Genomic DNA, 25,652 nt, shown 5'->3' with positions numbered 1-25,652 from the left:
TGTGTTGACTTATAATGCATTATAAATATCTGTACTCATCTACACACACATCAACAATCAACTGTAGTGAGGACTTATAGTGTGATAAAACAGTCAACCCAAGTTATTGTATCTCTTAAGTAAAGTGAGGTACATATTGGTGCATTTAAAACAATTTATGCTTAATCATAATGTTTATAAGCCCCAACAAAAAAAACATGGTTAGGATTAGGCAACAAAAGCACATGGCAACCAATGCCAGGATGTCAACAAAAGCACAGGGTTAGGAAAATGTTACATGGAATGGGTGGTTAGGACTAGGCAACAAAAACACAAGGCAACCAACTCAAGGGCATCAAAAAAGCATGTGGTTAGCATTGGGCAACAAAAGCACATGGCAACCAATGCCAGATTATCAATAAAAGCACATGTTCAGGTTTACGTAACAAAAGCAGGTGGTTAGGTTAAGGAAAAAACATCATGCATAAAGTGAACACCACGCTTCAGGGTGAAATTTCAGTGTTTGTTGGACCCATCCACCACTTCTTCCAACCGCCCTATAGAGGCTTTCCAGTTCCTTATATTTTGTTGTAATCAGCAGTGTTTCAACCTAAGGCCATCCAGCTACATATGATACGACCACAACAGGGGCAATTCGGGCTACCAGCAATGTATCATAACACTATGAAAGGTTCCATTCTGCCATGTTACAAACTGTCACAGCATGGTAGCGCATCATACCATCGGGAAAGGTGGCTTTTGGCGTTCATTTCTTATGCTGAAATCATTGACAAAGCAACGGTATTGGACGACTTGGAATGAGAGCGGGTTGTTTTGCATGTAGGACAAATCATGAATGTGAATGCATGTTCAAAGTTCCCTCAGACACTCCATCCCCCCAAAATCAGACTCCCCAGAAAGCCATGGTGTAATTTCATCATTGCCCATAAGGTTTATAAAATGTTAAGGCCCAACACTAACTCTGTTTTTCTAATCCAAAATTGCTGCGCCGCTGCAGGTATTATCAGATTATACACACATTTAAATTAATTTTTTTTAAACATGTTTTGCTTGACTGCAAATGAAATCACACAATCTGAATCTCTCAGGCCCTTTTCATGTACTGCTTTCTTTTGGAGAGTGCCATTATATGTGTTTTTACAGATGCACCATTGTGAGCAGAGCCATTTTCTCTGTTACAGCTCAGACTGCTGATAAGCTTCGCCAAGTGGCATCATTACAGCTATTAGCCCTCCAGTATCGATAAAAATGAATCAGCACAGAAGCATTTTGCACTGACAATAAGGGCTGAGAGGAAGAGAAAAGAAACTGAATGAAACTCACTAGTCACATGCGGTGGGTTTAGAACTCGAGACCACACCAGCCACGAAACATCAGGAGAAGTCCACATCTGCTGTCTCAGTATCTGCACAACCAACCAGCTCCACCAATCAATACAAAATCCCTCAGTTACACATTGGAGAAAGAGAGCAAGAGTTTACTGCCTCGTGGTTGAGTCCACCAACCAGACAAGTTACAGTTTACATCCCTGCCTGTCCAGACTCATGTAGTCCTGACAGTGGACGATGCTCCAAATATGGAACTTTCTGCAAAGAAGGTACACATACTAAAACATGATGCTTCACACATCTACCTGCGGCCGCCAGGAGTCAACATGCTGCAAGTTAAGAAAATACATACTCAACAAAAAAAAAATCAAAGAAAAACACCTAAAACAATTTGAGGATACATACACACCATTTGGGGAATGTGCTGCAAAAACAACACATTAAGAAAACATGCTACAACACAAAAGAAGTGTTTTCAGTGGACACTTAATAATGATGCACACATCTGAATGTGCTTGTTTTAGTTGTGGTTTGTAACATTATGATGTCACAGTGAAGCTGACCTTTGACATTTTGGATATAAACATCATTTCATCATTGCATCATGTTGGACATTTGCATTAATTTTTGTCATAATTAGTGACTGAATTATTGAGTTTGGGTAAAAAAGGTGTTTTTGTGAGGTGACAGCAACCTTTGACGAGCAAATTCTAATCAGTTTATTCTTATTCTCGTATTAACTCACAGAGTTACAAACTGTCACCACCTGTTTGCATCATCCAACGCGTTCTCATCCCAAGTCGTCACATTTCAGCTTTGCAGTGGACTCCTGCATCTGCTGTTTACGGTCCTCAAAATCACTTGGCAACCAACACCGGTTAGGATTGGAAACAGGTATAGAGGTACAGAAAGTATAGAAAAAAAATGTTACATTCAGACGCCAAGTGAATGCCAGACTCCTGCCAGTCCAGGGTTAGTTGGACCGCCTCTACAACCTGCCCTATCACACACTCCTGATATTACGTGGTTACCAGCAGGGTTTCAACCTGATACTGCCCTGCATATCATGTGGACATCACAGGTGCTGTCCGGCTGTCTGCTGACGTATAATAATACAAACCCCAATTCTAATGAAGTTGAGACATTGTGTAAAATGTAAATAAAAACAGTACAAGGATACAATGATTTGCAAGGATTTGCCAGCCTATATTCAATTGAATACACTACAAAGACAAGATATTTAATGTTCAACCTGATAAACTTTATTGTTTTATTGCGAATATTCACTCATTTTGAATTTGCAACACATTCCAAAAAAGCTGGGACAGGGGCATGTTTACCACTGTTTTACATCACCTTTCTTTTTAACAACACTCAATAAGCTTTTGAGAACTACGGATACTACTTGTTGAAGTTTTATAGGTTTCCCATTGTTCAGTTGCTCAACAGTCTGGGGTCTCTGTTGTTGTATTTTTTTTCAATGGGAAACAGGTCTGGACTGCAGGCAGGCCAGTCTAGTACCCGCACTCTTTTGCTATGAAGCCACGCTGTTGTAACGAGTGAAGAATGTGGCTTGGCATTGTCCTGCTGAAATAAGCAGGGATGTCCCTTAAAAAGACGTTGCTTTGACGTGTATGGACCTGTATGTACCTTTCAGCATTAATGGTTTCTTCACAGATGTGCAAGTTACCTATGCCATGGGCACTAACACACCCACATACCATCACAGATGCTGGCTTTTGAACTTTGCACTGATAAAAGTCTGGATGGGCCTTTTACTCTTTGGCCTGAAGGACACCATGTCCATGATTTCCAAAGACAATTTGAAATGTGGACTCTTCAGACCACAGTACACTTTTCCACTTTGTGTCAGTCCATCTCAGATGAGCTCGGGCCCAGAGAAGCCGGCAGCGTTTGTGGTTGTTGTTGATATATGGCTTTTGCTTTGCATGGTGAGTTTTAACTTGCACTTGTAGATGTTGCGACGAACTGTGTTAACTGACAATGGTTTCCTGAGCCCACGTGGTAATATCCTTTACAGAATGATGTTGGTTTTTAATGCAGTGCCGCCTGAGGGATTGAAGGTCACAGGCATTTAATGTTGGTTTTCGGGATTGCCACTTACCTGCAGAGATTTCTCCAGATTCTGTGAATCTTTTGATCATATTATTGTAGGTGATGAAATCCCTAAATTCCTTGCAATTGTACGTTGAGAAGCATTGTTCTTAAACTGTTGGACTATTTGCTCACGCAGTGGTTCACATAGTGGTAAACCTCACCCCATCCTTGCTTGTGCACGACTGAGCCTTTTAGGGATGCTCTTTTTATACCCAATCCTGATACTTACCTGTTTCTAATTAACCTGTTCACCTGTGGAATGTTCCAAACAGGTGTTTTTTGAGCATTCCTCAACTTTCCCAGTCTTCTGTTGCCCCTGTGGCAGCTTTGGAGCGTGTTGCAGGCATCGAATTCAAAATGACTGAATGTTTGCAAAAAACCAATTCAGTTGAACATAGGTTGAAAAGGACTGGCAAATCGGTTATATTTCAATTTATATAATTTATGGAACATCTTATATTATTATTATTATTATTATTATTTTCTATTTGTCTATACTACAAACGTATTGGATTAAATTCACGGTTCTGCTATATTAATTGATGTTGTTGTGCATCCAAGGAAAATTCAATAAAAAAATGTTGGAAAGAAAAGGCAAATCATTGTATTCTGTTTTTATTTACCTTTTACATAACGTCCCAACTTCACTGGAATTGGTTTTGAATGGTTTTGTAATTCTGTTCGGTCATTCTCAGCTGACAATGTCCAGCGGCACATGGCATATTTGACGACTTTGGAATGAGAACGGGCTGATTTTACCCTGCAAAGGGTTCCTCTGTGCATCTGAATCCGATGCTAAGGTCCACTGACAGAGCAGCAGTATTTCACAAGTTAGGAGGCCTGGGTGGACATAACAATCCTTAATTATAGTGTGGGCAGTTACAGTTTAACAGTGAGCCAGAAATATGGCAAAGTAAGGCATATTTTTTTCTGTTGGACTGTGGGGCAGAATAATTCATATTATCAGGACTAAGCTTTTATCTTTCAATATGATTTTTTTTCTAAACACTAGGATCTATTAAATCGAGAATGACATTACTTTTCTTGTGCTGCTTTTAGATGCTTTTCACAAGTATTTTAAACCTTTGAGCCCTGAGCAAATTGGTGTGATTTCTTTTAAAGCACGGGAAAAATGGCAATGAGCAACTTGGTAAAATGTTTCACAAATTGCAAGAAATTAGTAGATTAAGAATTTTTATTTAAAAAAAAAGCTCGGGGAAAATGTCTTTATTAAAAGGTATTTATTCTTTTTTTCAGGTAATTTTCTTATAACTTTTAATAAATGTCTTGCCAATTTTGGGGTACTTTCTTTTTTCATTGCTCATCGCCATCAAGCCAAATTGCTCAAGTTTCAAAAGATTAAAATGTGATTCTAAATTCATACATATTTAAATGTACAGTTATAACACAGAAAGTAAGTCATTAGTCCATTTTTTTTAAGTTAACAGAATGATAAACCCAAAGTTTCAGTGCAAAAACACATGAGCAGCAGCAGGGATGAGCTTGCAGCGTGGAAGATGGAGAGAAAAGTGAGCAGGGTGAGTATTAGCATTTAGAGAGATAATGTTTCCAACGTGTTCAAAGAGGACTCGAGGTGCAAAGAGACCTTGTGAGGGAGGTCAAACCCAACCAGAGGAACAGACTGTCAGAGCTGAGCTGAGCTGAGCTGAGCAGAGCTGCATTCAGCAGCCACAAACACTTTGAGCAACACTGCAGTCTCTGGAGAGGCTGCTCGTTCTGACAGAGGAGTGTGACATAGATTATAAAATGTTAATGCTGAGAGGTAGAGAGAGAGAGAGAGCAGCAGGGCAGTTCTGTGCTACTGCTCAGGGTTGGTCATGGAGGACAGCTCTGGGTAAGATTAGCTGCTATGAGTCACAGATTGCTGCACATATTAACACGGGCCTCCAGTCAATCACATAAATCAAGAATTGAGATGAATGTGATGCTTTGGTGTCCTCGTCCTAACAGCCAACAGTCCACTGTCCAAACTTTCAGGAGCATTGGGGCTTAGCCTGAGCCTCAGTAGTGTGTGTGTGTGTGTGTGTGTGTGTGTGTGTGTGTGTGTGTGTGTGTGTGTGTGTGTGTGTGTGTGTGTGTGTGTGATCATAAGTATCAAGCACAGAATACTTAATAAATTGCCACCTTAGAATGTTAGAGTCTATCTGTGCTCTGAGAGGTGTGAGGCCTCACATGATGTTGATAACAGAATAACTCCACCAAAAAAATGTACATCAAAACTGCTAGATAGATAGATAGATAGTACTAGAGTAAAATAACAGTATGTTATGTTCCCAGAGTGTTGCCTCACTATTTTTTAAACGTTAATGTTCTGTGGACTCTTACATAATGTCACTGAAACGGGGCTGTGCATGAACTTCCCAAATTTAAAGTTCAACAAGCAATGCCTTAAAACGCATGAAGGTAAAAACAACGCTGACGTTGAGTGTGAGTGAGCACCACGACCCTCGGCTGTGTTCTAAATTTAATCTTTCCCAAACAGCTCGGCCCTGTGAGTCATTATGCAAAGCAATGGCAGGCCAGAGTGTGAGGGGAGGGCTGTGGAGTGGAGAGATGGCCGGGGCTCACATGATGCTGTGCTGTTCTCCGGCAGATGTAAATGCTGGCAACAAGCATGCGCAAACATGCAGTACATGATGTGCATGAATACACACATTTGGGCACACACACACACACACACACACACACAAATACAGGCACGCAGTCCCAGTACACACATGGAACGTGTCACATGTGAGCACTGGCACACTCTGACATTAGCAAAGAGCGGCAAGAAAAGCAGCAAAGAGAGGATGTGGAAGCAGCTAGGCTGAAAATATTCAGCTGCTGCATGACAGCTGTAAAACACAGCAGAGCTTCTCACTAATGATGATGCTGCTTTATCACTCAACATTAAGTTATAGTAGCTGGCATATTTAAAATGAAATAAAAACTACAAATAATTCTCAAACAAAAATCCCATTCCAAATGTTTTTGACTATAAACTAGAATAACTGCCATGTTTCTATGCCTCTGTGCAACCAGTCAAGTTGCATTTACAGCTTACAGTTTGCGCTCTCACAAGAATGAGACGCACGTGAAGTCTCTATGACCTTGACCTCTGAACACCAGAATCAATGCATCCTTGAGTCCAATCAAAAAGTTTGTTTCAAATTTAAAGAATTTCTCTCAAACTGCTCTTGACAAATTATGCTTACAAGAATGAGACCGGTGCAAGACTGAATTGACCTTGACCTTTGACCAATGACCACTAAAATCTAATCAGTTTATCCTTGAGTCCATTCGAAGGTATGTGCCAAATTCAATAAATAAATAAATAAAACTCCTTCAAGGTGTTCTTAGATATTGCCTTCACAAGAATGAGACAGACAAATTCACAGTGACCTTAACCTTTGACCACCAAATTCTAATTATGATTCTCATAGATTCAAATTTTAATCAGATTCTAATGCCTCCAGCCTCGGCTATCACCGGCGTGATCCAATGAATTAACTGATAAAGTTATCAAATTATCTTTGGCTGAGTAGCACATCCATAGCAGCTGAGTGTTAGGATAGGTCGTGTGAGTAAAAAGAATGAACTTTTCATGAAAGCAAACAGAGCAAAGCCTGGTCTTGGTCTGAGATGAGCTGTGATGTGACATACAAAAATCAGCTGTTCATTTTCCCCATCTGCCTCCCCATCTGCTTGGATGTGGTGTGTCATCTTCACTGTGACTTTCACACTAAATGCATCTGTGGTGAGTACAGATCTTTATCCATTCTTCATCATTGTGTTCCTTTGTTCTGGAAACACCCTCTGGCTATTAGATATTGCGTCAAACATGTTATGGAAGTCAGGACAATCCAAGCTGAAAAAGACTTTGGTCCACTTCCCTTGTGAGACTGTCTCATCCACTGCATTGAAAAGAGTCCCAGATGCATCTTAAAGTGTGAGAGAATAGCTGTGTGCTGCTGTTTGTCTTTGAAATAGGGAAGCTAGAAGTTTAGCCAAGGGTATATACTATTATTTGTCAGTTATCAAAAACAAGGTAGAGCTGCGGCCACCCCTTACTTGCGGACATATTTCTTTCTGAACACATGTTCCACCTCAAAGCATTATGGGTGTAGATACCCTTTAGCAGCAGGAAGGCCAGGCTTTCAGGGTGGAGGAATTTGGTAGCAAAGAAAAGAATCAGGCCGAAGGAGTTCAGAGGTTGGACGTGTGAAGTTCTGCACCATTGGAATCATGCAGCCCCATTGCAGACCCTCAATGATCTTCTGTTAGCTCTCTTGCTTCATCTCTTGCTAACCCAGAGCTCAGCTGGATCCAGAACATGATGGAAATGCTGAAGACTGTCAAGCAGCCAAACTTGAAAGAAAGGCTTAAAGAAACCTGCCGAGTCTGCGCCAGTGTTTGTGATCTCTACTTCAAAAGGCAGGCCTGCAATGAACTCTAAATTTAACAAAGATCTGACAAACCCTGCCGCTGAAATCCATCACACCCAGCCAGAAGGGGGTGAGAGAAGACCTCATCATACTGCTGCCTGCTGAGAGAACAAGAAAGAGCAAAAGAGAGAGACACCCTTGGCCATTCCCTATAGTGAAAAAGCCTGAGACCTCCAAAGAATTGGTCTGTTAGAGAGTTGGTTTCCCCCTCTGCTCAATTGCAACCCGTCACCTGGCCATATGTCTAATCATTATCCATATGTCCATTAGCAATTAGTTGTGTGTATAGTTATTCATTCATTCATTCATTCATTTATTGTCTCTATTATAATTATAGATAGTGTGTATAAATATGCATAGTGACTGCCCACTAAAGGTTGAAACCTGCTATGGCAACTAAATTTTGTTTTTGGCTGATTCTGGTTACAGGTGATTTTATCACCAACCGATCCATGTGTTGCTGCTCCGTCACAACCCTTTCACTAAACTACTCTGTGTGTGCAGGGAGCAGGAAGGTGCTGTGGATCAAGGGCAACACCATGGGGTGATTGGCCATGTCCTACGGAAGAGGCAATCAAGCCAAAATTGTGAGTTTAGTAACTCTTTAATTCGATAATCCCCATCAATTCAGTTTCCACGCTCCAGCACTTAGGCCTCGACCAACATATCTGCACCTGAATCTGACCAACCATCCTCAGTCAGAATGAGAACACATTACTTCTCCACTCTGAGCACTGGTGTCCCTACGAACTTCATCCTAACCTCCTATGTTCCCTTTCCACCTATGACTGAGCCCCATCCTACAATTCAAACACTACTGTCATATACCTGGATGGTATAACATTGATAAGGCTGGTCTCATGACAAATGTTTGCCAACAGAGAGGACGCACTGTGCCTGGTATCCTGGCTCAGATAATCAGCTTATCTCTAAATACTGGTAAGACCAAAGAGCTCATCGCTGACTTTAGAATATGTGGAGGTGGACACTTACCACTCCTCATCAATGAAGGAGCAGGGGAGAGAGTGTCAAGTTTTAAGGTCTTTGAGGTCTTCATTTCAGCGGATGATTTGTAGACTGCAAATACCAAAGGAAAGAAGTAACGAAGGCAAAACAACTTCTTCCTGAGATCACTACAGAAAGTCAACCTGAAGAATGATATGTCTGTCACCCAAATGTTTGGCTATTTTTTTTTTTATTTATTTATTATTTTTTTAAGACGAATGCCATTTCAGTGTTTGTGATAGCTGCTGCACCTGTCACACACAGTGACAGGAATGATCATTTTACCCAGTGGTTATTAATGGGTTTATTGACTGAGTCACAATAGCTGTCAAGCAGTCGAAGGTACCCAGGCTCTCTCTTACCTAACACTGAAGGTCCATGGCACACAGTGTCTCTCTCACACCTGATGTGCTGAAACTGTCCGGGGTCAGGATCCCATCTCACCCTTACGCCCCTCATCCGTGAAGCGCACGGTGTATGTATGGCATCTTGACATGGTACACCACCTACAACACCACAGAGAGACAAGCTGTCTACAGCCCCCACTTTTACTACCTGACTCGCCCACTCCCCACCCCTTTTTACACTCTCCTGTCCTCTGGATGGCGCTGTAACGGCATAGCTGTAAAATCCTTACTGCACAACTTTCTGCCAACTTGAAGAGATTAGCCCCACAGGTTCCCAATTAATACCTCCAGCTACTGTAGATCCTCCAGATCTAAAACCTAATGCCTTGTGATCCCTCCAACACAAATCCCTCCACGTATAAGTCAAATCAACTCAGGAGGCCGTTGACTCCAAGGCTCAGCAAGAAGCTGATAGGCAAAAGCATTCTGCTTCACACAGGAACTCAGCAGCACAAGGAGACTGAACTGTTCAACCCAGCACAGCCGAGTCCCCGACGGATTCATTCATTAGAGCTCTCTCACTGTGCCAACAAGTCTGCCAACTGTGTTTATCAATAGCCATGTATAAAATGCACTGTAAAACACGCAGGCAGACACACTGTTTGTAATGGAATTTCCAGATTGTGTATGTTAAATTGCACTTTTTAATTTGGCATAACTGCTGCTGCTAATGTTGCTGTAAAGCAGCACTGACAGCTTACCACAGACCCATTAACTGCTGCTGGTAAAGGGAAACAAATGCTGCACCTCTTATGCTGTTTTCTTCACTGAACCGCGAGCATTAAATTAAAGAACAGAGGCACTTTTCTGCACCTTTCCCCATAATTCAAACACAACTGCCTCCATCTCTTAAACATTGAATGCAGTACAGCCTCTCTCATGAAGAAATGTGCAGTATGTCACCAGTATTTTGAGATTATTACCCATTTTACTTTGATAAGATGTCAGTCTAGCAAAGAAAATATCCAAAATGCACATTAAGGTGTTTATTTTAGTTAAGATTTTCATATTTACTCAGATGATCACTCATTTGCATATTGAAACATAACATTTGCAAAAACTTGTAATACAAAAAAAACAAAACAAATGTTTCAATGTATCTTGAGTCTTATTACTGTAATTACTGTACTGTATCGCTTGATAGTGTTTTACTCACCAAATTAAAAACAAGATGATCACACAGGTTATCAATTGTTATGTGGGATATATAAAATGATTATACTGCAAACACTGAGTGTAAATTGTCACATGCTTTTATGAAGCCCCCGGCATTAGACTTGCATCAGTGTTTCAGTTCACCTGCTCTCCTAAAACTCTCTGCTTCTTATAGACATACACACACAAAAAAAACAGGGCTTTTGCAGAGCCCCAAACTGGGACTATTTTGTCACATTTTGCTACCATGAAACACCATACCATTATATGAACTGGAGAGCTAACATAGGTAAATCACCCTGTTTAACGTCACTGCAGTAACAGTCTTACTTAATGAGTGGTGGTGGTGGTAGTGTGAGCAGGTTGTGTATTTCTATCTGCTGAGCTGATCACGACAATTTAGTCACATTTTACAACCACGGAGCAGGAGTGCAACTTGGAAATCTTTGCAATATATGAACTGGAGAGCTGTTTGAGTTTGTTTCTAGCTCACAGTGAATAGAGCCTCACGTTTAAAGGTGATTTATAGATAAAATCAAAATTGAATTGAAATTATTATTGGAACAGACCTTTGAGGCATGCTTTGATAGTGAGCTCTAATGAGCTATAATGACTAATCTGTAAAGCACTTTGGGTTGCTTTTCAGTGTGAAATGTGCCATACAATAAATCTGCATTCCCTTGGTTTAGAAAAAATGTCATGGTTTGGCATTAAATGACTACTTTTGTCACTAACATAAAAAATGTCACATATGACATATTGAATTTGTCACTAGTGTAGCAAGCTACACATACTAGCGTACTAGGCTACATTGTTAATAAATAAACAGACACCTTGTTAGCATGACCCTGTTTAAACAGATCTAAAACAAGATCCATGAAAGCTGGAGCACTTATTCATTCTTTTTGCATCAGAAAAGTAAGGCTTCTGCATCAGTATGTTTTGTTTTTTTATTCTATAAAGTCTGATTAAGTTGCATTGTTTTGTTTTTAATGAAGCAATTTAGATAATTTGATCAATTATTATGATTTATTGACTTACATAACCTCTTAGCTTATGCTGGTCAGATTTTAGAGATATGAAGCATTTGAAACCCATGAACTGACATCATACTAAGCAAAAACACCAATGCAGGCCCTGGCAGACCTGGCAGAGTTCAAGTGTTAAGAAGTCAACCTCAACGACCTCCTGGGTGAATGTCCTATATTTGTTTGACAGGATCCATCTATTATCTGTAACCGCTTATCCTCTTAAGGGTCGCATGGAGGACTGAAGCTGATCCCAGCTGACATGGGCTGAGAGGCAGGGAAAACCCCTAACAGGCCACCAGACTATCACATGGCTAAAACATAACAACAACAACAACATTTATTTATTTATTATTATTTTTACTGTTACAATATTTATTCATATATAATGTAAGATGCAGAACGTAAAATGTCAATATAAAATAACACAAACAAATACACTAATATCTACAAAAGCAATAAAACCACAAATATAAGGAAATAAAAAAAAAATAAATAAAAAAAGTTACAGGGAATACAAAGACAACGTAATTCAAAGCAACTCTAGAATTTTTTTGTTTTTTAATTATTAAAAGAAGTCACTGATTCTGCAAGCCTAATTTCCTCAGGCAGGGCGTTCCAAAGTCAAAGGGCAAAGAAACAGACAACGATTAATGGTCACATTCACATACACAGGTATTTAAAGACATCATATAACTAACCTGCATGTCTTTGGGAGAAACTGGAGAACACGCACTAACACTGAGAGAACATGCAAACTCCACACAGAAGTGCCAAAGCTGTGAGGTACCCCTGCAGCATGATGCCAACCAAAGCCAGACTAGATAAGCACATATTTCTTCAATGAAAGTTTCCTCTAGTAGGGACACTGTGATTCAACTGTGCCTCTGATGAAAGCCAAAGATACAGAGGAAACTGAAGCAGTTAATCTTCCTTCCTCTGCTTTGCAGGGAGAGGACAACTTTAAGGAAAAGTCATCACGCAGCACTCTTTAAAACTGACATCAATTAACACTAAGACATAAGCCTCATTCAGATACAACACTGTACCAGTGGATAATATATGATAACCAATTCAAACGAGTCTCTCGGGAATGAAAGGAGCTTTAGCCTGGAATACGAGGCCTGTTAACATGAACGAGCAGCGTGAATGGCATGCTGGGTGTGTAAATGCGAGGGTAAAGCCAGCCAACCAAGTAGATTCCCCCTCAGGGATCTAGGTAATAATCCTCTTCTGCAGCCTTATCTCCTGCTCTCACTTAAGCAAGAGAGGGGACAAGGAGAGGCCAATGCTGTGCTGCAATGTGTGTGTCTGACAGACAGCCTGAGTGTGTGTGTGTGTTTCATCAGAAAGTGGTCTAGCCGATTATTTAGTGTTTGACTCTTATACCTGTAAGAATTCTTGCATGTTGGCAAGTCTGTATGCACTTTTACTGTAGGACTGCAGAACGATGTGTGTGCATGGGCATGGGAGAAAATGTGCGTTTTACCTGGAAAATGTCAAAGTTTATCTCCTGGCATTTTCCTGTGTTTCCGTATGCATCTTGAAGCAGAATTTGCACTGAACAGGTATGTCTGTGTGCATGCTTACAGGGCAGATACAATAGTGCACACATGATTTTGTGCTTGATAATATTGCCATAAATGAGGCAGAAAATAAAGAGTACAAGTAAAAGAAATCAAAGGACATTCAGGTCATATTATTGTGCCTCACACAAGAACATTTTCATATTCTTATCTGTCTTAACCTCTTTTTTTTATAATATATATTACAAGCAGGCTTGGGCAGTGTTATGGTATGATCAGAGTACCAGGCAGGGCCTGACATTAACTTTTTTGCTTACCAGACTCTGTGTGTAGTGGTTTTCCAAAACTACTCAGCATCTCCACTAGCCACAGTTTTGTTTTTGAGATAACTTCAGAGAGGCAGATTAAATGTCCTCACAGGTCTTATCATCAAAATCACCCCTTCTTTGCCTCTCTCTCTGCCTCATGAAAGCTGGCTTGAGACCAGACGTTTCCAGTGTCGTCGGCCACTGGCGTGCAAGTGCAGACATTAAGGGACGATCACAACGAGACGCATCCTGCCAGACCTGCTCCAAAAACAGCTGGGAGTGCCTGTGGAGCGGGCTGTGTAGGCGTGGCCAAAATTGACATTGACAAGCGGTGCCACTCCACCCCTTGAACGGAAGAGTTAAAAATATATTTAAACTTTTACTCGTGCCCAATAACCGCCGGAAAAATGTGTCGCACAGCAACAAGAGAGGAGCTCCTTCACGAATGGACTATTGATGAGCAAACAGTCTGTGCAGGCAGTACCCAAGGGAGTTGTAGTGTCATAGTGTCACATTGCAATGTGTTTATATTCAGATGCCTGTAGAGAAGACTACAATTAAAAATATATATTAAACAATGCCAAACATCAAAGTGGCAAATCACAGTGCCTCTGTTACCTGTCTTTGGTGACATCTACCTGCATTTGGCGGGTGGGTGCGTTTTTAATGTCCAGCCCTGGTACCACGGTATGTGGAAATCCTGAAGGTATGTTTTTCATACCGTCACAAGTAAAGGTGTCCATTTTCTTTTAAAGTCATTTGGCCTTATTCATGAAACAGCAGAGTACATATGTGTGTAAACTGTTTTCAGAAGGAACTTTAAGTGAGGCATTCATCAATATTTTAGTATCTTCGATCTCTAGGTAGGTATGGACAAAATCTCCACCTGCTCCTGACCACTGGTAGTGCTCATGTAAACAAGGAATGCACATAAATATTGCTTGTCATTATTAGAAATTACAATTTTAATTTGTATTGTGCTCTTTTATGTTCACAATATCCAGATGCCTTTTAAACGCATCAGTTAAACATGACATAAGGGAAGAAAAAGAAAATGTTTGGCTAAATTAGTTAGCAGTTCGCAGATTCAGTGAGAGAATAGCGATTTTTGAGATCATCATATAGACTAAATTATTGACTAAGAGCCTGACGCCTGACTCCCGACCCCCACCCCACGCCGGCAGACAGCAATGCCAGAGAGCTGGAGCTGCTGATTATTGGAAAAGTGGACTTACTGACTAGATTACTAACAAAAGCAGCCATACATATATTGTTGGTTTGTATCGTGTATTTCTTAGTCTGAAAAGCTGAAAGCAAGAAGTGCACTTGCTGGTGGGGGGCGACAGCTGCACATATATAGTCAGTACTGTTTCAAGATGGAATATTACAAACCACCCAGGCCTACTTCCATGTTTCATTCAGCAATGGCTAATCAATGGCATGCTTTTTTTTAATATATAAATCTACCTGTGGTGCTTCATTTGTTGTCAGGTTTCATTCACAGAAATGTTACCAAGAGTAAAAAGAAGAATTAAACAGTGTAGAGCTTGAAGCTGGGCTTTTAGAAAGCTGTAGATGAACACATCACATTCAGCGGTGTCAATGGTGACATTAGGGGACATGAATAAAAGTGAAAATATTACTACAGCTGTCAACGCTGTGACATGCTGGAGCTGAACTGTGACAGAGATGACAAGGGAATAAAGCGCTCTGTGGCTAAAACGAGAGGCAGTCGAGAGAACGTGACAGTCACTTTGCTTTAGTTCTATGAGGAAATTCTGCGAATGAGAAAACTGATGAATGTGACACTTCTTTCCCTCTTTCATGCCACTTAAGAAGAAATGTGTGTTTGTGTATGTGTGTGTGTGTGTGTGTGTGTGTGTGTGTTTGTGTGTGGCTCTTGCAGGAGGCCCTTTGTGCTACAGGTTTGCAGCTTCCTAATAAACAGGTTGTTTGATCCGTGCCTGTGTGGGACATGTGAGGTAGCTATGCAGAGTGTGTGCTCCAGGGAGGAGGATGCCCTCAGGGTCCTGGTGGAGGATCTTACATCCAAACTTAATATGGCTGACAGTGCATGCTGTGTCTGTGCTGCAGACAGCCAACATGAACCTCCTGCAGGAGCAATGTCCTCCGCTGGCCAGCAGACATGAGTGTGTTCAGCAGCAGCAGTATTGTTGCACCCAGGGGTTAAGTTTCACATTCATTGTGTGTGGTGTTCTGCTGCTCCATCTGTGCCCAGAGTAAACTCTGGGCCTTTAGAGGCCAATGATAATTGATTGCTATAAAAAGAATGTTCCAAAAGCGCTCCTTATGACGGTGCTCATACAGACAGGGGCAAGTCAAACTCAAGGACATTCAAGTACTTTTCCAAGCACTCATTTTTATTTTCAAGGATGAAACAGTTTTCTCCTCCATTGTTTTCTTCACAAAAATCAGTGTGTCCAACACATTTCATAAAATAAGGGCCTGGGAAGGGGGGCGGAGTTATATGTTTAGATGTTGTTTTATGTTTCTAACTTGTGAAGCACTTTGTGCTACATTAAATGTATGAAAAGTGCTCTATAAATAAAATTTGATTTGACTTAATTTGATTTGATTCTGTCATCCTCTAAATTATATACAAGTACTTATTTAAGGAAAGAAGGTGACAAGCAACTTAACAAGAAATGGACCCTAAAATTTACAATAAATTTGTAAAAAGTCACAATACAAATATACCTATAAACAGGAAAAAAAATAGGTACATATATATATATAATATTTTAAAAAATATATAAATATAGTTTTCAGGACATTTTTCCCCCAATTTTTGATAAAATCTTATAATCCTTCCGATAAAAATTTTGAGCTCATTCCTTCCTTTCTCAGGTTTTACAAGTTTTAAATGCTAGTATAAGTTGCCTGAATACAGCACAAGAAAACTGATGTTGATCCAAGTGTTAAAGGGTTAAAAAAAAGTCTGACTTTTAAGGTGTCCCAGAACTTAAATTTGTGAGTGTTTAATTCAAGTGCTTCAAGCACCTAAAGCACCTTGTATAAACCCTGTAATAAACAGGAGCACTTAACACCATCTAGCAAGAGATTTCCTCCACAAAATGGTCTTTAGTTTAATCTGTCTTTGTGTCAATGTCATTGGTGTTTTTAATGTATCTAGCAGCTATAAAGTTTAGATGAGAACAGCCATCCCTAAAAAAGTCTTTCCTATATGTTTGTAAAAAAAAAAGTCTGTTTATATGATAACATGATAACACAATGATAATTGTGTACACGGATCCACGTAAACAGCCAAAAAAGCTGTGATATGCCTGCCAGGCCAGTAGCTTGCAGTGTGACTTTGTTATGATGCACCATAGAAGAACACCATGTGCCTGTGAAGTGCCGCTGTGACGTCACTGCTCTCACACGATCCGCGCATTGGCCGTTTGCACAGTGACAGAAGGGGTGGCATTTTAAAAGCTTAAACTCTGTAATTAGGTTTCAAAAGTTTGCATTTTTCAGGCCCCTAAAACACTGTTTTGTGAGAACAAAAGGCTAAACTGCAACAAAAGTTTCACGTTTCATGCACAGTGCGTTGCCGTGTAAACGGCTCCTGCTGCCTAGACTGTGGGATTAAACCCATCTGATAATCACAGAAAAACATTCCACATCCCGTTCAGCCGCTCACAAAAATGCTTCAGTGAAATTCAACTGCACATCTGAAAACACAGAGTGGTAAAAATGCTGTTAGGGTTTGCAGTAATTAAAAATTAGACATGAGCCCGACACTCACCCAGGAAGCGGAAGGTCCTGCGCACCAGCGGATTAAGGTAACAGCAGTCCCCGGTGGCCACTGTTTTCTCTGAGCGGTCAAACTCTTTGGACGTGTACTGGACCAGGAACAGCACCGTCTCTGTGATTGTGATCTGGAAAACACCAGAAACAGAGACGCAGAGAGAGGACTGAGATGAGCTGAGTGACAGGAGATCTGAGTCGCACTTACAGCGCCATTTTCTTCCACTCTGTCACACAGCCAGGAGCCTGTGTGTTTGTGTGTTTTCTCACAGGGCTCCATCTGCACACACACAGCTGTGGAACACACAGAAACATATGGGAGAGAGGAGGTAAGCTCACAGTGCTGTGAGAGAAGGAGCAGAGGTGTGTGTGAACGTAGGCTGACATATTTTAGATGAAACATTGATTTTATTTGTGTTTTACAATATATTTCTTTGAAGAATAAATCTAAAACTTGTAAACAAATGATGATGTTTGCTGCTGGGATGACCAATAACCACAAAAACCTGAATTATTTTGAGTGAAAATAGACCAGAGTTGTACAGTTTTTTATTCATTTGTTTGTTTGGTGCATCCCTGCATGATGTAACCCACGCTAGCAGTTTATGTTTACAGAAAATCCTGCAAAATACGCATAAGCAATTTTACACTCCTGAAGAATTAGTTTCCGCATGAGCTTTTAAACCTTCTGCTTTGTATTTGTGTAAATCTGTTTTACCAAAATCAGCGCAACGTCAATATGTGACAGCTGCTGCACTTCGCTGCCAACAGCTCCGCAGCATGCCAGCCACATTACACCAGCGACTGTCCCTCATCACACTACAGCCTCCAGTGACCTCAGACACAATGACAACCAGCAGCAGTACGTTTCCTGCCACGCTAGCTGCCTTCAGATCAAACTCTTTCAGTTTAATCAGAGCCGCAGTCCTGACAGCAGACCAAGCGGCTCTATCCACACCAGCCGCCAACCTCACACCTCATCTTTGCCTCATCACAGTAACTACCTGTAATATTTACAACCAGCAGCCCCCCATCAAATGTTTGTGCATTTTACATAAATGAAAAGTGTGTCCCTGTTTTACAAAAGTGTTGCTTTGAAGTTACAAAAGGAAACAGCTGTTGTCTTTCAAGTCTTAAACCACATTTAAAATTTTAAACTTGTGGCATTTTGTCAAGTAAGCTGTTCAGATACCACAATCACTTCAAACTTGTCGAAAAGCACCACTATGTCAGTGCTTTCAGCGCCCAATTGTGACGCCAAAAGCCACTTTCAGGGTCCAACCCAAATGCAGCTGGATGGTGTCAGATAAGAATGCGCTCAGACAGAACCAGAGGTATTGTCATCATACAGCAGCAGATGGCTGGATGGTACTGACTGCGTCCACATGCAACACGCATGGGTGGCGTTACTTGAGAACTCAGGCAGGAAACAGTGCTACCTGCCTAATCTTAATATTGTACATTAGAATAATGCTGGTAATGACTAAATAAAGATTGTTTCAAATACCAAAAACAAAAAAAACCCTTCATAGAATTTAACCTGAACAATATCAGTCACTCATCACAGCTGCACCTGGATCTACCTGTGCTGTTCAGGGGAAAGGGACTTTTAAGTTTTATAAAGACAGCTCCCACTGCAGCCCTCAAACCACAGTTGGATGACTGACTGTAGTTTAAGAAAAAATAATTTATTATTACAGTGATGTTAAGTGAAAATAACCTGAAGCAATAAAACTCAGGGTGAACCTAGGCCAAAACAATCAGCAAAAGATTTTATCTGTCCAAAAGTGTCGGCTAAGCCTAAACGAGATAAAGGATACAAAAAACAGAGAAAAGGGTACAAAAGAAAATGGCAGCTTATCCCGACAGCTTCAGAGCTATCTAGGAACAAAAAGTAGATTACTGTAGGTACTAAATTCCCACAGATATCCCCAGAAGCAGTCTCACAAGAACAGAAGATTTGGGTGCTAAGAACAGAACAATTCGGTGACTGAACTGCTAAAAACCTGAGCGTTTTTTTTAAAATGATGGATGGCAACACTCCTCAGGCCCAACCCACAACTACAGCCAGCGAGACAGAAATCCTCAGGACAGAGCACACACTCTTATACAAAACACAGCCGCACAAAACACTACATACATATCAGAATACAAAAAGCACAGCCATTGCCCTGGTTACAGGCTATGGACTTATTTTCCTGTCAAAAATCAACAAGCTTATACTGTATTTGGATGGAGAGAACAGCATTTTCATTCGAGAGTGCAGTTTTTTAAATCAAACACACATTTTTCTTGAGAGTAAATTATTTTAATTCGAGAGAACAATATTTTAATCCGAGCATACAGCATCCTTCCTGCATACTCTCAATACTTTACTCACACTTTTAAATGCACTTATGCCTTTTCCCAATACTGTACTCTGCTTTTTCTCCATACCGCATGCTCGCACTCAACTACACTGCACCTCGCTACAAGGATAGTTTCCCTTTGCTTTAAAAGTTCCCTTTGCTTCAAGTCCTCACTTACGGATTTTTACTCCTCTCTACATGGATCATTTCTCCTCTCGCCATGAAACCTGACTAAACGCACCAATAAGACTGGTTTTCTGATTATGGCCGATGGAATTATCTAAGCCCCATTGTTAGCAATATGTTGCAGCAGAAACTGTTAAAATGTTAATTGTACATCTTGTATATAGGTAAGCAGGGGGGTTCTGAAGTTATTTTACAAGTCTGGTGCTAACTGCACAAAATCGAGCCAGCAGATATACTGTGTGTAATTGTGACATCAATTGTACTGCAGTCTATATTTTAATCATTTGTATGTCATAAATGATAGTTTCCATGGTGATGTGGTGTATGGCATTTGAAATGTGTAAATGAGTTACAGTATAACTTGTAGTTTGCAGGGATATCTGCCTTTTCAAACCAAGTGCAGGTTCAGCAAATTTCTATTTCAACGTTTGTTATTTGCCCTACTAATTACTGCAAGAAGCTATTATTTAATAATTATTGCATTAATTGCCCTTGATTATTGTGATTTGGTTAAATTTTTTTTTCTGTAAAAATGGTAATATGTTTCATAATCATTGAGTGTAAAATAGGGACATCTGATTGTGATGTAAGGTAGACTTTAAAAAAAATCGCTACATGAAGCTTTTAATCCTGCCGACAACGCTCTGATTGGCTCAACTGTTTTTCCAACTGAGAGTAAAAAAAACAATAAAGCAATCAGAATCAGTGAAATCATTGAGGGTCTGGACTCTGGCTGTTTTTGACAAGGCAGTTTATATTTTACTTCAGAATGTAGCTTTGATTATCTGCTCGGCTCGAATGGGTCCAACCAAACCTGCTGAGCTCAGGCTGAGCCTGGCTGTAATTTCTCAATATTTACTTTTTAAATACAAACTTTATTTTCTGTTTAACAACATGAAAAGTGTCTGGGCTATGTTGTGTTCAACCCATCATAACTACAGTAATGGATAAGTCGAGAATTTGATTTAAACAGAAAAAACATGACAATTACCTCTTATTTCCACCAGTTCTGTGTTCAGACCGGCTTCGCTCCGTCACAGCAGATGGTGCAAACAGATTACACTCTAGTCTATGTGTTGACTTCCACTGGCTCTGCTGCATTGCGGATTGACTCCTTCCCAGCTCCGGCAGTCCGGACGCTTGCAGATCAGATACACAAGGCTCCTATTTTTACCGGACGCCGGAGCTCTTTAAATTCAACTGCATTAACCACCAAGCAGAGGAAGTCAGACAGGGATGAGTGGATCCAGGCCTGGAGTCAACAGGTCAAAGGTTTTCTGAGGTCACTACCGACAACATGATAGAAGAGAAGCTACTTATGAAGATGAAAAACCACAAAAGTATCCTTTTATCGGGAGTTATAGGAGTGAACGTAGTTATTACTTCCCTTTCTGTTCTGATATTATGCGTGTAATTCTGTAATTACCGCAGGAATTCCTCGGTCTCACCACTCCAGCTGATCTGGCAATGCTGCACCATGCCGCACTCAAACCGCAACTGGTGGGAGGTGACGGATGACGGAGCATGGCACAAAACCGCAGCAGAGCCGTACCTCAACGCACATGCAAACGGTGGAAATCCTGGGTTAGGGGGTCATTTGCTCACATCCTGCACATGCACTCCAGTGAACTGCTTAGGAGATGCATGGAACTGGCAGTTCTTGTGCATAATTGGCAAGAGATGCATTGGACTGAGAGGAAAACAACAGAAAAAGAAAGAGAGTGGGGCTGCAAGGCGACTTGGTTGGCAGTGTTTGCCTCTGCTTCCCCAGCAGTGGGAGAGGTGTGCGCAACCTGCAGTGGAGAGCAGTGATCATCATCACCATGCCACATCGCTCTGGACCGCTGCGCACACTCAAAGACAGAGCCACACTGAGCAGCACAGCTTGCTCTGTCGAACCTGCCCCATGTCAGACACTAACGCCAACAACAGTTTTTTGAAAGAACAGAAGAAATTGAAAAGAGATACTGTGTTTACACTATGAGCAAGAACATGCATGACTGACTACGTTATACCTGAGTCACCAATGAAGTGTTGCTCAAGCACTCTGTAGCATAGTTATGTCATTACAGGCCGGTGTGTATGTGACTTTCCACAAAGCACCTTGACTAAATGTCATTCAAAATCTTGTATTAGGTCAACAAGATATCTATGCTTTTGTTACATGACTGAGCTCCATTTTATGGCGGATTTCCACCGGTTGCATGTGCGTTGCGTTACGGCTCCGCTGCAGTTTTGCTTCGTGCTCCGTCATCCATCAATCCCCACTGGTTGCGTTTTGAGTCTGGCACGGCGCAGCACTGCTGGATCAGCGGAGTGGTGAGACCAAGAAGTTCTTGCGGTACTTACAGAATCACGCCTCTGCTACATATACGAGTACAGAAGAGAAGGTAGTAACTCCATTCACCCTGTGGATTAATTATCTTAATGTCGATTCACTCTCATAACTGAGAGTGAGTTGCTCCTCGCCATTTCCTCCCTGTGGTTGTCTTTATAAAAGGATGTGTGGTGTCATAAATAATTTTGTGGTTTTCCACCTCCATAATTAACTTCTCTTCCCCATGGTGCTGGTAATGAACCCAAAAAACCTCTGACCTGTTGACTCCAGGCCTGGATCTGCTCATTTTGACATGTTATTGATGTAGTAAAGTGAGATACGATCAGACGTAAACACGGAGTGTTTTATTCTGACAATTAACAGCATGTTTTAATGTCGTATCACTGTCCAATTTCCTGTCTGTTCTGTGTGAAATTTGGCTACATTTATGTGAAGTGATCTGGTGTCCGTCAAAAATAGGAGGCTTGCGTATCTGATCAGCTGAGACAGAGTCAATCAACAACTCAACGGAGCCAGTGGAAATTTACACATAGACTATCGTGTAATCTATTTTCTCCGTCTGCCGTGATGGAGTGGAGCCGGACCGCACACGGATCTGGTGGAAATCCAGGGTTAACATCACACTTCGCCAATCCCTGCATACATTTACAGTTACAAGTGGAAATTTGGGTTTCTATAGCCTTGTTTCCACCAAGCAGCCTGGTTCAGCCTGGTTGAGTTTTGTAAACATTAGCATGGTTATTTTTGCATTCACACTATGAAAACTTGTGAATGGTATCAGTAGAACTGTTCCTTCCTGTTCCACCTTTGTGTCACCCCTTAATAATTGTTTTAATTTCATTTTTAATTGTTATGTTTTTATTGCATGACATATGCAAAAGGTGTAAAATATACAGTACTGTACAAAAGTCTTAGGCCACCATAGATTAATTTTTTTTAACAAAGTCGTAATAAGGATACACATATATATTTATTTTTCAGTCTCTTTATTGAGAAACAAAGAATACAGAGAAAATGTAAAATGCATTAAAACACCAAAAAAGTGAATATCTTCAGACTAAAGTCAATATTAAGTGTGAAACATGAAATTGTACACACATAACAAAAGGTAGCTCAAACAATCAATACTGAGCTTTGGACATGTTGCATTTTAATGCAACATGTTGTAAATGCACTACAAGATTAGAATTTTAAATCTCATATTGTCGGGCCATGATAGTTGAAGACCTGCTCAGTGGAAAAAGGGAGGTCAGACTTTACTTTTGCAACTTTAGCCAGTTGAAGTTGTTCTTTTCTTAAATATATGCTGTTTTAATACTGTCTACATTTGTCCTGTATGTTCTAGTTGTATTTTAGTAAAGGGACTACTGAGAAATTAATATGTATGATCATCATAATCTTTCTATCATAACAAAGTTTAATTTGGCCTAAGACTTTTACACAGCACAAAGTGAATTTCGAGGAGAAATACTGTGGCGAAGCATCATTCCAGTATGCATCAGCAGCACTACATCTCTTACGTGACTCTCACTCCAGCCTGTTCTTTTTGTCTGTAAATGTTGGCATGCAGTTCCATTCTGTGGACGATACACAAGGTGCAGCATCTTTTTTTTCTTATCACCGACGATGAGAAAGGCTTGGTTCTGGCTTGGAAGGAAACTATGCAGGTTAATTTATGGTTGCGCCTGATGTTTTAGACCCCATCAAAGCTCTGCTTCAGATATCTGCAGTGCCTTATTTTGGTTTTCATAAAGGTTAAATCTAAAACAGTGATAAGATGAATGCACATAACAAGTTGCAAAGAACTTTCTCCTGTATTTCTGCAAAGTGAACCTTTTGATAAAAAGACGTGATATTCAATAATTCCTCTAGGGACAGTATCAGACTGTAACTTACTTTATCTGGGAATCCCACAACCACAGGATGCCCTGATATGGACTAAATCTGACTGAATAATGCATTACCTATATAAAAAAAAGAGGGCTTAAAGACATGCTGAGAGCAGTGCAGGATAAAAAAAAAAAGAAGAGAAACTCTTTGGAATACCAAAAGCAAGAGAACTATTTACACTTAACACAGCAGGCCTGCAGACAACCTGATTTCAAAATGAAAATCTATAAAGTGATGAGGAACGGCCAGAGTGGAGGCCAATTTGTTTATCCATCTCATTTCTCCATCATGCCTGGACGGGGCAGGACTGAGGCAGCAGGGCAAAAGAGCAAAGCAGCTCTGAATGAACAAATCATTATAACAGAGGTGGGAGCTGATTGTGTGGACAGCTACACTGCAGCCCGAGGAATCTGCGTCTACATCAACGGCTGAGCTGCTGCTGCTCCAACAGTGATGAAATAACATCACTTAATAATAACATCTGCATTTATGTCACACTTTGATGTGCCTTGGATAAATTGAAACAAGGTTACATAAGAGGAAAAGAACAAAAAGGAAACATTACAGACATGCAAAAGGAAGTAGAAAAGTGCACCCAGCAGAGTGCTAATCTCCACCAGGTGTGTCTGAGTGCACATGGGAGGGGGGCAGGGTGAAGCACACCTGGTGGTGACTGCAACTCTCACTCATAGAGACGTTTGATCTCTGAGGCAAGAACATGGATGTTCATTCTGCATCTTTTTACTTTTACCATCTAATTTTACTATCATGACGTGCAATTTATCACAATGTGCAATTGGTGTATATATATATACATACAGTATATATACATGAATAACGGGCAGCAATTGGGCCAGATAAACTGGCCTAATTCTTTCTGCTGACACTGGCATCATTAAGCCATTGTCAAAAATAAAATGGCTAGGGCGTCCGGTGGATCAGTGGCTAGAGCAGGCGCCCCGTGTACAGAGGTTGTGTCCTCGCCGCAGCAGCTGCAGGTTTGATTTCAGCCTTGGCCCTTTGCTGCATTCCAGATGTGGGCCAGATGTGACCCAACTCAGCTGAAACTTGGACTCTGCCATCACTGGGCTTGTACATACCTTGCTTTGATATCCCTTTGCTGCTGTAATAATGCCAATTATCCCCGTTGTGGGACTAATAAGGGATTATCCTATTTTAACTCATCTTATCTTAGATTATACTAATCAAGGGACGGTTTGCATGACCTCAAGGTCACTGTAAGAAGTTAAGTGGAAAAACTTAACGGAAAAGGAACAACAAAGGTTTGAGGTCCATCTTCAACAACTAAAGCCAGTTTTATTAAATTTAAACTCTGTTATGAACCATGGCCCCTGACTGTTGACAGGGCTGCACCAAACTTAGTTGAATCAGATTTGGCTGTTGAATACAGATAGTGTTTTTCAGTTTGAACAGTGCTCAGCAGGTGGTTCATTGTGACAGCGGCATTCATGTCAGAGTAAATGGACCTGCACTAATATAGCACTTTATTGTGACACGAGTTATTGTGACCGCTCAAAACACTTTCACACTATCAGTCATATTCACCCATTCACACACATACATTCACACACTGGTGGCTGAGGCTACTGTAAAAGGTGCCACCTGCTACTCAGTTTTTAACCATTCACACGTACTCGCACACTGATGGAACAGCCATTAGGGTTCAGTGACTTGCCCAAGGATACTTTGAAATGTTGACTGGAAGAGCTGGGTATTGAACCACCAACCCTATGATCAGAGGATGACTAACCCTACTTCTGAGCCACAGTCACCCT

General features: G+C 40.8%; 1 protein-coding gene across 2 annotated transcripts in view; it reads right to left on the bottom strand.

Moving 5' to 3' along the window:
- The window catches only part of LOC121960829 (phospholipid phosphatase-related protein type 5-like), a 159,131-nt gene that overhangs the window by 49,953 nt on the left and 83,526 nt on the right, over window positions 1-25,652 (bottom strand). For both annotated transcript variants that reach the window (XM_088071857.1, XM_088071858.1), the window contains one exon: window positions 17,093-17,225. In XM_088071857.1, coding sequence (XP_087927983.1) covers window positions 17,093-17,225 — 133 coding nt within the window. The remainder of the gene's footprint in view (window positions 1-17,092; window positions 17,226-25,652) is intronic.

Source organism: Plectropomus leopardus, chromosome 21 (genome assembly GCF_026936395.1).
Source record: "Plectropomus leopardus strain MGB_pleo_1.0 chromosome 21, ASM2693639v1, whole genome shotgun sequence".
NCBI lineage: Eukaryota > Metazoa > Chordata > Actinopteri > Perciformes > Serranidae > Plectropomus > Plectropomus leopardus.
The sequence above is the reverse complement of the archived record's forward strand: the minus strand, read 5'-3'. Positions and strand labels throughout refer to the sequence as shown.